Genomic DNA, 13,276 nt, shown 5'->3' on the forward strand with positions numbered 1-13,276 from the left:
TTCTCAAGGCTGAACAGACCCAGTTCACTTAGCCTTTCTTCATAGGGGAGATGCTCCAGGCCCTTCACCATCTTTGTGGCCCTCCGCTGGACTCTTTCCAAGAGATCCCTGTCTTTTTTGTACTGGGGAGCCCAGAACTGGACACAGTACTCCAGATGAGGCCTTACCAGGGCAGAGTAGAGGGGGAGGATCACCTCCCTCGACCTGCTGGACACGCTCTTCTTAATGCACCCCAGAATGCCATTGGCCTTTTTGGCCACGAGGGCACACTGCTGGCTCATGGCCAACCTGTCGTCCACCAGGACACCCAGGTCCCTCTCTGCAGAGCTCCTCTCCAGCAGCTCATCCCCCAGCCTGTATTGGTGCATGCAATTATTCCTCCCTAGGTGTAAGACCCTACACTTGCTTTTGTTGAACCTCATCTGGTTTCTTACTGCCCAGCTCTCCAGCCTGTCCAGGTCTCGCTGAATGGCAGCGCAGCCTTCAGGCGTGTCAGCCAATCCTCCCAACTTCGTATCATCAGCAAACTTGCTAAGGGTGGGTGCAAACTTGCACAGGAGATAGCTCTCACCATTTCAAGATTGAAAAACAGAGATGATAACTAAAAATTTTAATCTCATTAAAAAACTTTCAGAAGCATTTTCTCCTATTCATAGGTTCAGAGCAGCCGGAAATAACCAACCTGCGTTTGAGCAGCATAGAAAGACTTTCTGAATTCTAACCTCAAAAATTCTGATAAGCAAAAGGCACATATTATCATTCTCAGCTCCTACACTGAAAAAGCTTGTTTGAACATAAATGTGACACACAACAGTGTTCTGAGAAATTAGCTCACATGAAGAGGATCTGACATATGTCCCCCAGCTGCTGCTTCATCTAGAGAGCTTTTGAACACACCAAAGCTTGGAAGTATTTTCTGCTGAATCGCAATAGATGAAGGTCATGAGATGTTTCATGTTTCCAATTTCAAAACTTTCCAGTGGCCCTCTCCTTACTTGCACTTCCTCTTTAAGCTGTTCTGGATAAAATCACCACACACTGTCCATTATCATCTCACTGAAGTTTGAAATGGAGTGTTTTCAGAAAGGTTCCAGAGCTGCTTAAAATATATATATATATATATTTTAAAAATATAAATATATAAAATATATATAAATATATAAAAATAAATAAAGATGGACAGCTACCAGCTCCCGTAGAGCTCTCCTTAGAATTAAGCACATTCTTTTTACCTGGGGTTGATGGAAAAGCCTCTTCAACTGGAGTTCCTGAGATTGTACCAGAAGCTTCTCTTTTGTCATGTACTAGGACAGAAGTTGAGTCTGCAAGTTAACTAGCTTGTTCAGAAGACCAGCAAACCTTCTGGTGAAGAAAGCTCTATTTTTTTCTCAACTTAGCTGAGTTCTTCAGCAGAAGGTAGTTACAGCACCAGCTGGGCTGCATCCTGCTAGCCAGGCCACTAGGAACAAATGGCACCAGCTGAGAAGTTGGTCCACAGGGAGGAACAAGGCGGGCTGCAACGCTAGAAATTAAGTGGAAGATCTTTGCAGCTTTTCAGATGAATACCTTTCATACACACAGAAGTGTCCATACACTCTTATACCACTGCCATACTAAAAGATAGGAAAGAGGAAGTACAAGGTACAGACAGCTGATGGTAGGTGGTAGAACTTAATGGAATATAGGTTTCAAAGACTAATTTCTCAAAAGCAGCTGGATGCCAAGTATACCAGTGAAAGCAGGTCTCTCCTAAAGTGACAAAGACTATACCAACATGGACCGATTCCTATTTTGAACAGTTTAATCATCTGTACTAAAGACATCATACAAAAAAGTTGGTAGTGAAGACTGAGTTAAGATATAAATATCAGCTAACCAACAGCTGTAAAACCTGCAACTAATCTTTCTGGCATAGATTACGCACACAATGCAAGAGGCAACAGTTTATTAAGCAGCCAAACTAATGACAGAGTGGCATACATGTTGCTCAGGAGGAGTTAGAAAGTGAACCTGGAAAAGCAACTTCACTCCCAAGCCACTGCAAAAATTGAAATTTGTAACAATCTACATAGCTAACTCAGAAACATCACGTAAGCTGCTATACATTCGATTTCCTCCCAAAAGTCTTTCCAGTCCTTCCTTAGAACTACAACACACCGGTGCTTTCACAATTAAACTAATGATTGTGGCTGAACAGCAAAGAAAAGAGTAAAGAGGTACTATATATCAAGACATCCACAAAGTACTCAGCACAGACATGGAAAATGAGAGTATATTTATAACCCGAAAGACACTTGGAATAGAACAGGCATTTCATACAGGCTTTTTAAAAAAATACTTTTAGATAATACTTATACTGTACAGGACGAGACTTTTAAACAATATATTACACTGCTAAAATGTTCATATAAATACTATACAGGCATGTGTGCCAAGTGAACCATGAGGAAGGTTCACAAAATCTCTGTGGAAAAACTCTCAATCTTCAAGATCTCCAATTTCTGTGATCCAAGCTGCTGAATCAAGCAAAAGCTATTTTAAATTAATTGGGACAAGGCATGAGATGAACTGCATTTGTCTGTTGATTCCCAGTTCCAGTTTTAACAGGTTGTTGTCATTTAATCTGGCATATCGATATTTAGTTTGGGAGGTGGAATCACGTACTTCCCAGGACTCTGTGTAATGACCACGCCAGTCTTTTTTCGAAACATCGGTGCAATTTTTGGTGGCTCAGGAACTGGGGTTTCTTCTGCTTCCTCATTATCTTCGTGATGAAGATCATAGGAAATATTTCCATATTCACGTAGGAATGGGAAAATTTCAAGCAGGAACTGGCAGAAGTCTTTGCGAATTCCAAACCACCCTAAAAAAACAAACAAACAAACCACCACCTTTCACATGACTGCCAAGCAGAGTTAGAAGTTAACTGAAGAAACCAAGACTGCTTCATCTGCCTTCTTAGGTTCTCTTGACTGTTTTCATTAGCAATCTAAAATGTATGTTAGTGCTGTTTCTCAGCGTCACTGACAGCAACCATAGCATTACAGGTCAGATGATACATGCACAAGTGTGCGTGCATATGTACATATGACAGCTATATACTGTAGCAAGATGCCAGTACAAGTCAATTTAAGCAGCACATCAGTAAATAAACAGATCAAGAAAGGCCTTGCATCACCCCAGCAATCAAAAATTGCCACCTGAGAAGACATTCATGCCAATTTTCATTTGATATGCATAGGTTACAGTACCAGAGATGCTGCAATGACATAGATTTACTAATATGTCAGGCTATGTGTCCAGTATTCCCCAAATACTTCTGTTGTTAGCTAGACAGTAGTATCTCATCCTCAGTATTATCTATTCTAGATTAAAACAACAGTACATCTTCTGTTTATCATGTACTTTCTACATAAACATTTGAAAGAGAGCATTTAATGAAGTGCCACTTGTGATTCAGTAGATGGCACTCTTTTGTCAATGAATACCAAGGTCAGTGTTGAGCAGCCTGCCCCCACCAAGTCAGACCTTTCAGTGAACCAAGTTAAGGTTATTAAAGATTTGCCTGAGAAGGTCCTATAAAACCCATACCCATCTTTTTGCAGAGATATACTTGTACTCTGTATACTTATACTTGATGACCAACTGCTCTATTTCATATATCATACAACCCTAACAAAAGACAAAATGGATGTCTGCCTTTCCAAACTAATTTGGCTGCAAATTATCAACAACATGAAAATTCACCCAAAACAATGTTCTATGCAGCTTCCTTTCAACTCTGAAAAATCCTATTAAGTTACACTGCCTTGTGGAAAAAACCCCTAACTGCAACATCCGTAGCATCAATTCATACTTACAGTGATTTCCTCCTTTTTGCCCAAATGTTGTTGCCATTAAAGTTATCAGTGAAAGCCACAGAGGAACAAATATGGGTATAAAAGAAAAAGAATTGTGCCCATCTAGTCTGTGTACTAGCAAAATCTAAACAAACAAACAAACAAAAAAACAATGTCAGTTTGTAATATCCATCTCCAAGCTTCTCTAAAACATACAGTTATCTTGGACGTTTAGCTTCAGAAATTTAAGGAAAATGGCCTCTATAGAAATATGAATTCACAGGTTCGTTGTGAAACAGATTTTACACACAAACATTCAAAAATATGATTCTTGGCTTTCCTTCATATTTGCAGCTAATATTTATTCCCAAACAAAACAGGGCATCTTAATTTCAAGTTGAGAGAGAGAGAGGGAGAGAGCACACACAATATTCATCACTCACTGAACAAAGAACAAGATACAAAAGACTCCTTACACTTCATCCTACCTCAAAGGTGAGCAGTGGAACTACAATTGTCATCCAGCTGACAGCCATTGTGATGTGTGTCCTTCTTTGTTCAGCAATCACATCCATTGAACGCAAGAACAGAACAGACCAAACAATGTAATAGAGCACTACTAGACATAGAAAGGACATCAAGATCCACAACGGAACGCAAACAACCTGAAAGAAAAAAAAGAAGTTTACTGCTTTCTGCCCTACCCAGTGATGCATTTTCATTAGTCTTTATTTATTTATATAAGGAATTAACAGTAAGTTACAGTAAGTATCCACATATTAAGATTAAAAAAGAAGAATAAAATTGAGGGTAATCCTCCGACCCATTTCATCTCTTAACAAAAAAGCTTCACAAGTCATATGGATGGATATGGCTCATAACAAGTCTCTGGGATTCCTCAGTAAGGTCTGTGAACTCCATCAAGCCAAAACAATCAAAAATGAAGATAGTTCTGCTTGAATAAAACTTCTGTGATTTTGAGTGGGCTCAAACAGTACTTGAAATTGACTTCAACATTTTCTACATAGGACAACTTACTCAAGGAGCTTTCTAAAGGAGATCCTTCACCGTGTTTTTTGGAAAATAGTAAGAACAATCATAATCAGGACAGGTTACTAGCTTTATGGCAGTTTATCTGGCAGAAATCCAGATATAGAACTTCTGTATTCTAAAACCACGTGCTTAAATCTTCTGTTTCATATTTTGATAGTGACCACAGTAAATGGATTTAGACACACGGTAGCATAACAAAAGTTATTTATCACACAATATTTACCTACACATTTCTTAAGTCAACAGTCATTTTCCTGGCTAGTTTACTGTTCCAACTGGGAACTTTTGTTGAGGTTTTTATTTTTTCCAGCAGCTGGCCAGGGATTAATTACCGTTGATGGCATGCCTCTCTTCCCCTGAAGGAAGGAATGCTATGCCCTTATCCAAAGAACAGCCTGTCTCCTATGACTACTAAATGAGGTGTCAGACTTTCAGCAGAGGACTGTTAAATAAGCAAAATAGAGATCACAGACTCTGACCATACACATTAACTGTTCTCTGCAGCAAATACTTATATAAAGTTTAGTATTTGAACAAGTTTAAGAAAAAAAAACACTTTACATACAAGCCATGGCCACCTGATGATCTCATCGAGTCTGAGGGCAATAAATATGAATTGTAGAATATTAACTGAACACAAGATCTCCAGCTAGAAAGAGAAGATACACTGGTTAACACTTAGCATTACAAGGTTATCTGCAAGACAACTTAGGAATCTGTCAAAGGAAACAGCCAAGTTATTCAGGCTGGAAAAACAAAGAAGAAATTAGGAAGTAACTTTAACTATTTTCTTTAGATAATAAATATCGATAGATTTTTTTTGAAGTCCTTAAATTCAAAGTTATGAAGTCTGTCTTAAAAAAAAAAAAAGTATTTTAATTGCTGCACTAATACATTAAATCTATGTAATTTTCATCTTTAATTAAGAGCAATCCAGTCGAAGCTCTGAGGAAAAAGAAATATACATAATAAAAGACCACATGCAAATTCAGTAATTAATTATAATTCAAATTCTCAAGATACCTAGTTTGTGAAGCAATATAGAAAAACAATAGTTTTCATTACAAATATTAAATGAAAGCCTGTCATGCACCCCAATTGCTGCACGTAGATTGCTCTGAAAGAAACATCTCATAACTATTTCCATGGAAAATACATCAGATACAAAGAGCACAGTGACAGCATTTGATAAAGTAAAATTCTCAGCTACAAAACACTGCTTTTCAACTTCATCACTATTAGCTATGCATTTTTGCCAGAGACGAACAAGAGCCTGCATGGCATACTTGTCAAAATCTGCACCAGTGAAGGTGATCCACTGTTTCAAAGTTGCTATGATTACATCATTGCTAGGAAAACATTGCCCACATAGTCCATCTTTCATCAGCCCAAAGAGAAGTTAGTCAGAAGGCACCAAATTTGCATGGACTATCTGGTGGGTGTGTTAGGACAGTCCAGCCAAGATTGGTGATGAGCTCCACAATCTACAGACAATTATGGGGCCTGGTGTTATCATGTTGCAAGACTAAGGTTGTCTTCTCTGGCCTGCCTCTGCAAAGTCAAGCCTTCAGCTCAGTCAGCATCATGATGTGGTGGTCAGAAATGATGGCCATACAGGTTCCAGGAAATCCAGAAAGACAACATCTGTCCTATCACAAAAGACAGTGCACACTGCTTTATCTATTGAGGGGCTGCATCATGGACTTTCTCTCTGATGGGGAACTCACATGTTGCTACTCCGCAGACTGCTGCTTTGACTGTAGCTCACAGTAATGCCATCATGTCTTGTTACCAGTAATCATACGATCCAGGGAACTCGCATTGGTTCAGTAGGTCCTAACAAATTCGCATAGGGTGTTCTTTCTGTTCTTGTGTCAGCATTCATGGGATCATCCTGGCATAAACTGTGACTTTCCAACACTGTGACCATTGTTTCCAACACACTGCAGTCAATATTCAACTCTGTACACAATCTGCTGGTCAGGATCCACTGATTCATGCAGATGAGCTGACTGAGATGCTGTTCACTTTGTGGTGTGACAGCTGTGCATGGCTGTCTGGAACACAACTTCAGTGACTTTCAGGTCACTGTCGCTACTGCTGAGATGCAGCACTGCGCTCGCATCCACTATTTGGTCTCCATACATGTTCAGAAAGTGCCAGTGAATGTCAATGCGTGCCATTTTTTCCCCACATGGAAGAATTCAATTCTGCCCCTCATACACACATTTTGATGTCAGATAGCATTTTCTAAGACTGCTCTTCTGCTACCATCCATCACACAGCAACAAAGTGGAACAGAATACTGGTTGGTGGTGTGACAGTAGAGGCTGAACCTTCCCACAGCTGCCTCTGATATCACGGGCAAACATAATGAAACACTAGACTCAATAAGATGCTACTCCTGAAGTTTAAGGGCCAATCCTAGGTGGGTAGGCATTTCAAAGATCAAACAGAAACATTAACTGAAAACAAAACAAAACAAAACCAAACCTCAAGAATATCTGTAGTTAAGTTAAAACATTTTCTGTTTTACTTAACGTGCGAATACATAAGCCATCTTTGAAATGAAGTATTTCTCAGAGGCAAGCAACGTGTACTACTGCTCAGTAACATACATGTATACTGTGTTCTCCTGAATAAATGCCTTTGGAATTCATAACGTTGGGAGGGAAAAAACTACATTCTAACAGGTGTCAAGCACTTCCATACTTCAGAAGTCTGCACTGTTTAAGTAGGCGTTGCTTTAACAAAACTAAAAAAAGAAAAAAGGATTTAAAGTAATTTTCTAACACTGACCTTCTGAAAAGTATAAACAAGTAAAAACACGCACACAACTCACGCTTCAGCATAAGACCAACCAACTAGAAGAATGCAAAGGCAAACAGGGAAAAGAATAACTAATGAATATCACATACAAAAACAAGCTTTTTCTGAGCTCAATGATGTTCATATATGCTACTACAATTGCCATAACCATGGGAAGTTCTTAAAAGTCTCTGCTGGGTTTAAGAAGCATTTCCTGAAACTAGCTAGAGAAGAAAGGAGCTAGAGGCAGAAAATATGAAATTATCATTTTATACCTGCTGCCTGCATCCCCAAATTACAAATTAATCACACTGATTAAGAAGGTAAGAAACTTTCAACTGCCTAACAGTGCAGGTATTTTTCAGTAACTTCAGTTTCCAAGTTTGAATTATTTTATAGTCAGAGTTTGTGGCATGTTCTTACAGCATACAATAATAAAAAGACAGGCTTAAGATGTACTGCTATTTGGTAGTTGGAAAAAAATAATAAATGGAAGAGATGATTCAAGGTATTATTCCCAATCCTAACTTTTCATTTTAGTAGGTCAGGACAAAAACAGTAAGGCAGCCTATGTTTTTCTAAGAGGAACTCTTAAGAAACTCTATCTTGCATCGTCCCAGTTTTTATACACCACAACAATTACCTCCAGGGACCTGTCATGTCGGAATCCCCATACGCAGGCTGCAACTGACACAGGAGATACAAAGAATAACGGCATGAAGACCAGAAGCCAAAAATGAGTTCCTCTTTCGATTCTGTCACACACCAGAACTTCGAACATCAGCAGTAGCAGGTGGATGCCTACTGCAATTAACATCGCTTTGAACTCCACACATGTTTCTCCTTCTGCTCTAAAAAGAGGTAAAGAAGGTATTCAGTTCACTTGCCAAAGAGAAAGCTCTGCAAACAGCCCAAAACATTTTGTTTACGGTGATTAGTTTTGAGATGGGAACTCCATTGTTTAACTAAATATGTCTTACTCCCAGTCACCACTGGGAAAATACAGCACTGATGAAGAAACAGGACTTTCTCCCCATAAAGCTGTACAATAAGGTTATTTCCACTCAGACAATCAGATAGAGCAAATGGAATTTTCATAATTTGAAAATTTTCTAAGGATTCAATATCTATGCAGATAAAAAAAAACAGGATTTCTGTGTTACAAACTAAACACCCAAGTTATTTCCTAGCAATGTGCATGATAACCAAGTCTAAAATTACCTGTTTGGTTCCTGCCCCAGCTCTCACTGACTCTACACCTTTCCCCACAAAATGTCTTTAGTCACCTAAATCTGCATATTCCAGCAGAATATTACATATTTTTATTTTTTAAAAGTCTTTATAATAACAGCACAGACAAACTATGTTTTTTTCCTATACAAAGGCAAATCAGACAGTCCTGAACCACACAATAGAATGCATCAGAACAAGATCTGTGCATAAGACTTTCCATTTTATATCCATCATAGAAAGAAAAGTGGTATGAATTTGTAACATTTGATTTAAGGTAATTTCCTTTCCTTAGCATGTTCAAATTCACATCCCACTGAGATTGTCAGAAAAGTCAGCACTTGTGCATTTAAAAGCCTGAAAGCTATTTTAGTCTACACTGATAATTAAAATATCACAGTTATGCACCTTTGGCAAAGAACAAACAGGAATTTATAATAGCACCTCACTTTGGAAATGTTACATGCCTGTGTATGTCAGTGGTTACTACGTGGTTATTTCCTATCAAAATGTAATTCTAGCCTAAAGAGAATCCATCTTCACTGCATATTCAAGAATAACTAAATACTCATTCATCTGTACGCTGAGATTACATATCAAGGTGAAGAAAAATCCAACATTCTTCAAAATGATCTGTATAGTTAAGAAGCTGATTTAAGAAAATAATCCAATTAAGTATAGCAGATTTCTAGGGCTATAAAGACACATTTTTATATGGATTACATTAAAGAGAAGAATTCTCAAATGTTTAAACAGAAAGATGAGTTCCCCCATGACAGGTTTTAGCTTCCCACAGACAATATTCTGGAGCTTGTGAGAAACTGTTGCAACTACGATGAAGACAGCCACATAACACTGCACTCACTTTAAATGATTACCACAAGCTACATGTTAAAAACAAACCTTCCGGATGTTACATCTTACAGGTTTTAAAAACCTATTTATGGGTTCATTTCAGTAGTCCTACCTTCCCTCTGTTCTGCAAAACAAACACCCACAACTTACCGATACTGCGGGTTTCGGGCCCACACTCCTGTTCCCACTGAGGCACCAACAATCACCATCAGCTTCCACAGCCATATCGGAGCAAATACAGCCCAGTAACTCCACTGAATTTTGTCATCCAGACGTAGGGATAGCAACACAGAGAAAAGCAGCAGGCAGGCATAAATAAGAAATTTGCTAGAAAACAAGCAAAAAGAAATTTAGGCAGGCACCTCAATTTGGTAAAGAACAAGTAAATCGATCCTAGCTAAAACTGGACAGGACAATTCCTATCAGGAAACGTCTTTCCAAGCCCTTCACAAAGAATCAGATCAGGTCTGAAGAGTCAAAGATTGTACCATAAACATAACATGTAATCTTTCACACGTAAAATCCCTGCTTCAAGAGAACACATCTAAAGCATTCCTTCATGACAAACATAACGAATGGACTCCTATAAATAGCTCCCTCCCACAAGGACCCAGTCCAGAGCTGTGTATTACAGGCGTAGAAACATGCCAGCCGTGTGTCTTGTGGGGAAATGCATTCTTTCATAGAAATCAAATAATGTAAGCTAAAAATAGGTTGGACAAAGCTACAAAAACGATGTAATTTTGTTCTGAATGTCAAAGAATGATTAAAGATAAAAGATTCTTACATGCTGTGATACAGCAGGCTACAGATTGCTTTTACAGTCCATTAAATGAAAGCAGTGTTATAGAAAAAAAAAGTTAAGCTTTTGACAAAGTTAGTGACTACCAAGTCAACCCTGTCACTGCAATGCTGACGGCCTCCATGTGAGTTTAAAATAGTTACAATGGCACACTCCACAAGCAAGTCAATCTAAGAAGGAATAAATGTGCACAGAACATTGGGAAAGGCACAGGAGCTGTCTGCACCCGCAGGAATCACACGAATAACTGCGCAGGACACAACCTGTTCACACTGCGGGAAGGAAAAAAAAAAGTCATCCACGCTTACGCTGCCATTCACCAGAGGATCTGCTTTATAAAGCACATCGTCACGCTGCAGCAACGCTCCAGTAATTACATGTATCCCAAGCGTGGATAGCACAGCACGGCACGCTCACAAAGAGCTGAGCAAGAGCACTGCCTTCATCCCAGCGGCGCAACTCACACTCCTGCTTTCACCCTCCTCACATAGTCATAAAGCACCCCGCAAGCCAGGCTGCCTTGCTTCTACCCAGAACAAGGACCGCAGATGTTCCTCAAAAACAAGGAGCAGCACTCAGCAACAACAAAACCCCACGCAGTTCCGGAACGCATTTCCCCGCTTTTCCATTACTTTCGAGTGGGTGTCGAACATCGCCGCAACAACGCATTTCCTGAAACGTCCGTCGCTCTTCCTCTGGTGCACAGAGCGACCGAGCACCGCCCTTCGGCACCGCTCCGCGACCCCGCGGCCCGGCCAGCCTGCCCGCCCCGTGCGCACCTTACGGGCTTCCTCGTTTACCAATCCTTCGTGACGTTAGCGCCGGTGAGACCGGGCTCATCCTCGCAGCCAGGCCGGCAAGGCAGCGGAAGCCCCGCGTTCAGAGGACCAAAACAAAGGAACGCCGCCCACAATCTCCGCGCCCGGACGGCGCACCGCGCGCAGCCCCGCACCGCTCCGCAGCCGCACGGACTCTCCCCGCCCCCCCGCAGCCACCAGTGCCGGGCCGGGCCGGGCCGCCCTCACCTGGGGTTGAAGTCCTGGAACAGGCCCCGCAGATTCATGGCAGCGCAACGCCGCTAAGCCCGCGCTCTACCAGCCGCGCATGGCGTACCGCCGCCGCCGCTCGGCTTGGCCCGACCCGGCCTCGCGCCGCTCCGCCCCGCCGGAACCGGGCGGGCAGCCGGCCCGGCGCACGCGCATCGCGTTCCCTCCGCCGGGAAGGCGGCCTCGGGCGAGCTGCTGCGCATGCGCCAAACGGAAGCGCTGCGCCGTAGGCGGGCCGGCCCTGTATCCGGAGCCTGAGCTGAGAGCGGGTGTTGTGGTTAGGGCTGTTCGGTGAAATTGCTTCCAGCTCGTGGGTTAAATTCATCTCCGGCGTCATCACTGGGATGAGCGATGTCAAAGTGTTATTTCAAGGAGGAAAATAAGCTGATCGTTTCACCCGGCATCGCCCAGCCGGCTGCATTGTGGTTAACGGGCTTTGCAGTGATGAGGAGGAGGCAGGATTTTTGCCAGCGTTCTTCCTAACTACGCTGTTCTCAGTAGCACCTCAGCTGTGGGCAGGATTCCAGGCGTTTTCTCTGGCTTATTGCTGTGGAAGTTGTACAACGCATTTCCTCGTTGCTGTAGGTGTATGGCAGCATGCACAGATGGGAAAAGCAAATGCAGCGTCGAAAGGGAAAGGCTCCTCTCAAAAGTTCTTAACGGAGGTGTGATAGCTGTGAATGGCTATGCACTATGTTCCAGCACTGTGAGGTGTGGAACAGCTGCCCAGACAGGCTGTGGATCCCCGTCCATCCCTGGAGGTGTTCAGGGCCAGGCTGGATGGGGGCCCTAGACAGCCCGGGCTGGTGTTAAATGGGGAGGTTGATGGCCCTGCATGTGGCAGGGGGATGGAGATTCATGATCCTGGAGGTCTCTTCCAAGCCTGGCCATTCTGTGTTTCTGTGAAAAGGTTGGCAGCTTTCATTTCTGTTCTGGATGTGATCACATCTGCTGTTTAAATGTCCCTGAATCGGGTTGAAATTCACAATTGCACAGATAAGAGCTGCAAGAGTAATTAAATGCTGAGGGAATAACATGTCCTAATGAACTGAGTATTTCAGTGACACTGAGATTGCTTACGTTGTGTAAGTACTGAGAAAACAGTAGGTACTGAAGAACTTCAACAAAAATGAAGGCTGAGAACTTAAGCTAAATACATTCAGATTAAAAATGAGAGCTTTTTTTTCCCCTTCTTCCATTCCATAAATGCACCTTATTAGCTACTGGAACAAATTGCTCTGAGAAATAGATTTTTTATTTGTAATGAAATTCAGGTGCTGTCTGGAAGGTACATGCTAATTAAACTCAAGTCAATGGGTTTAACAGTAACAAGGGTTATGAAATCAAATAGCAGGTCAGGACGATATTGTTGGTAGGTGGACTAGATGATCTTAGAGGTCTTTGCCAACCTTGGTGATTCTATGATTCTATGATGATTTGCACTGTGAGTCTATCTTGTGATAGGTTATCTGATGATTCTTTCTGAACTTAAGATTTCCATACCTCCTCAATAATCAGGATTGCATTGTAACTGAAATGTTAACAAAAGAAAAAACAATTGTATCTTGACCTCTAGAATTTTCTAGCTCCATCATAAAAGAATATTAAAAAGAAAAAATTAAAAAAAAAAAAACAGGAAAAGG

At 41.2% G+C, this 13,276-nt stretch overlaps 1 protein-coding gene across 1 annotated transcript; it reads right to left on the bottom strand.

The window, feature by feature from the left end:
* Nucleotides 1-1,928: 1,928 nt before the first annotated feature.
* On the bottom strand, nucleotides 1,929-11,812 carry TMEM185A (transmembrane protein 185A). The gene is made up of 7 exons (XM_085230601.1): nucleotides 11,613-11,812; nucleotides 9,936-10,112; nucleotides 8,344-8,551; nucleotides 5,458-5,541; nucleotides 4,328-4,504; nucleotides 3,861-3,984; nucleotides 1,929-2,863 (listed from the first exon to the last, which is right to left on the bottom strand). The coding sequence occupies exons 1-7, from the start codon at nucleotides 11,648-11,650 to the stop codon at nucleotides 2,619-2,621; spliced, it is 1,053 nt and encodes a 350-aa protein (XP_085086727.1). The 5' UTR covers nucleotides 11,651-11,812; the 3' UTR covers nucleotides 1,929-2,618.
* Between the last annotated feature and the right edge of the window lie 1,464 nt (nucleotides 11,813-13,276).

Source organism: Meleagris gallopavo, chromosome 9 (assembly GCF_905368555.1).
Source record: "Meleagris gallopavo chromosome 9, MGAL_WU_HG_1.1, whole genome shotgun sequence".
In the NCBI taxonomy this organism is placed as follows: Eukaryota; Metazoa; Chordata; class Aves; order Galliformes; family Phasianidae; genus Meleagris; species Meleagris gallopavo.

Bases quoted from the DNA above. Each gene is read 5' to 3' on its own strand.
- TMEM185A (XM_085230601.1), bottom strand. From the start codon at position 11,650: ATGAATCTGCGGGGCCTGTTCCAGGACTTCAACCCCAG. The intron at 5,542-8,343 runs GTAATTGTTGTG...TTCTCTTTCTAG, and splicing joins GACATGACAGGTCCCTGGAG to CTGGAGATCTTGTGTTCAGT. The intron at 4,505-5,457 runs GTATGTAAAGTG...TTTTTCTTTCAG, and splicing joins TCATCAGGTGGCCATGGCTT to GTTGTTTGCGTTCCGTTGTG.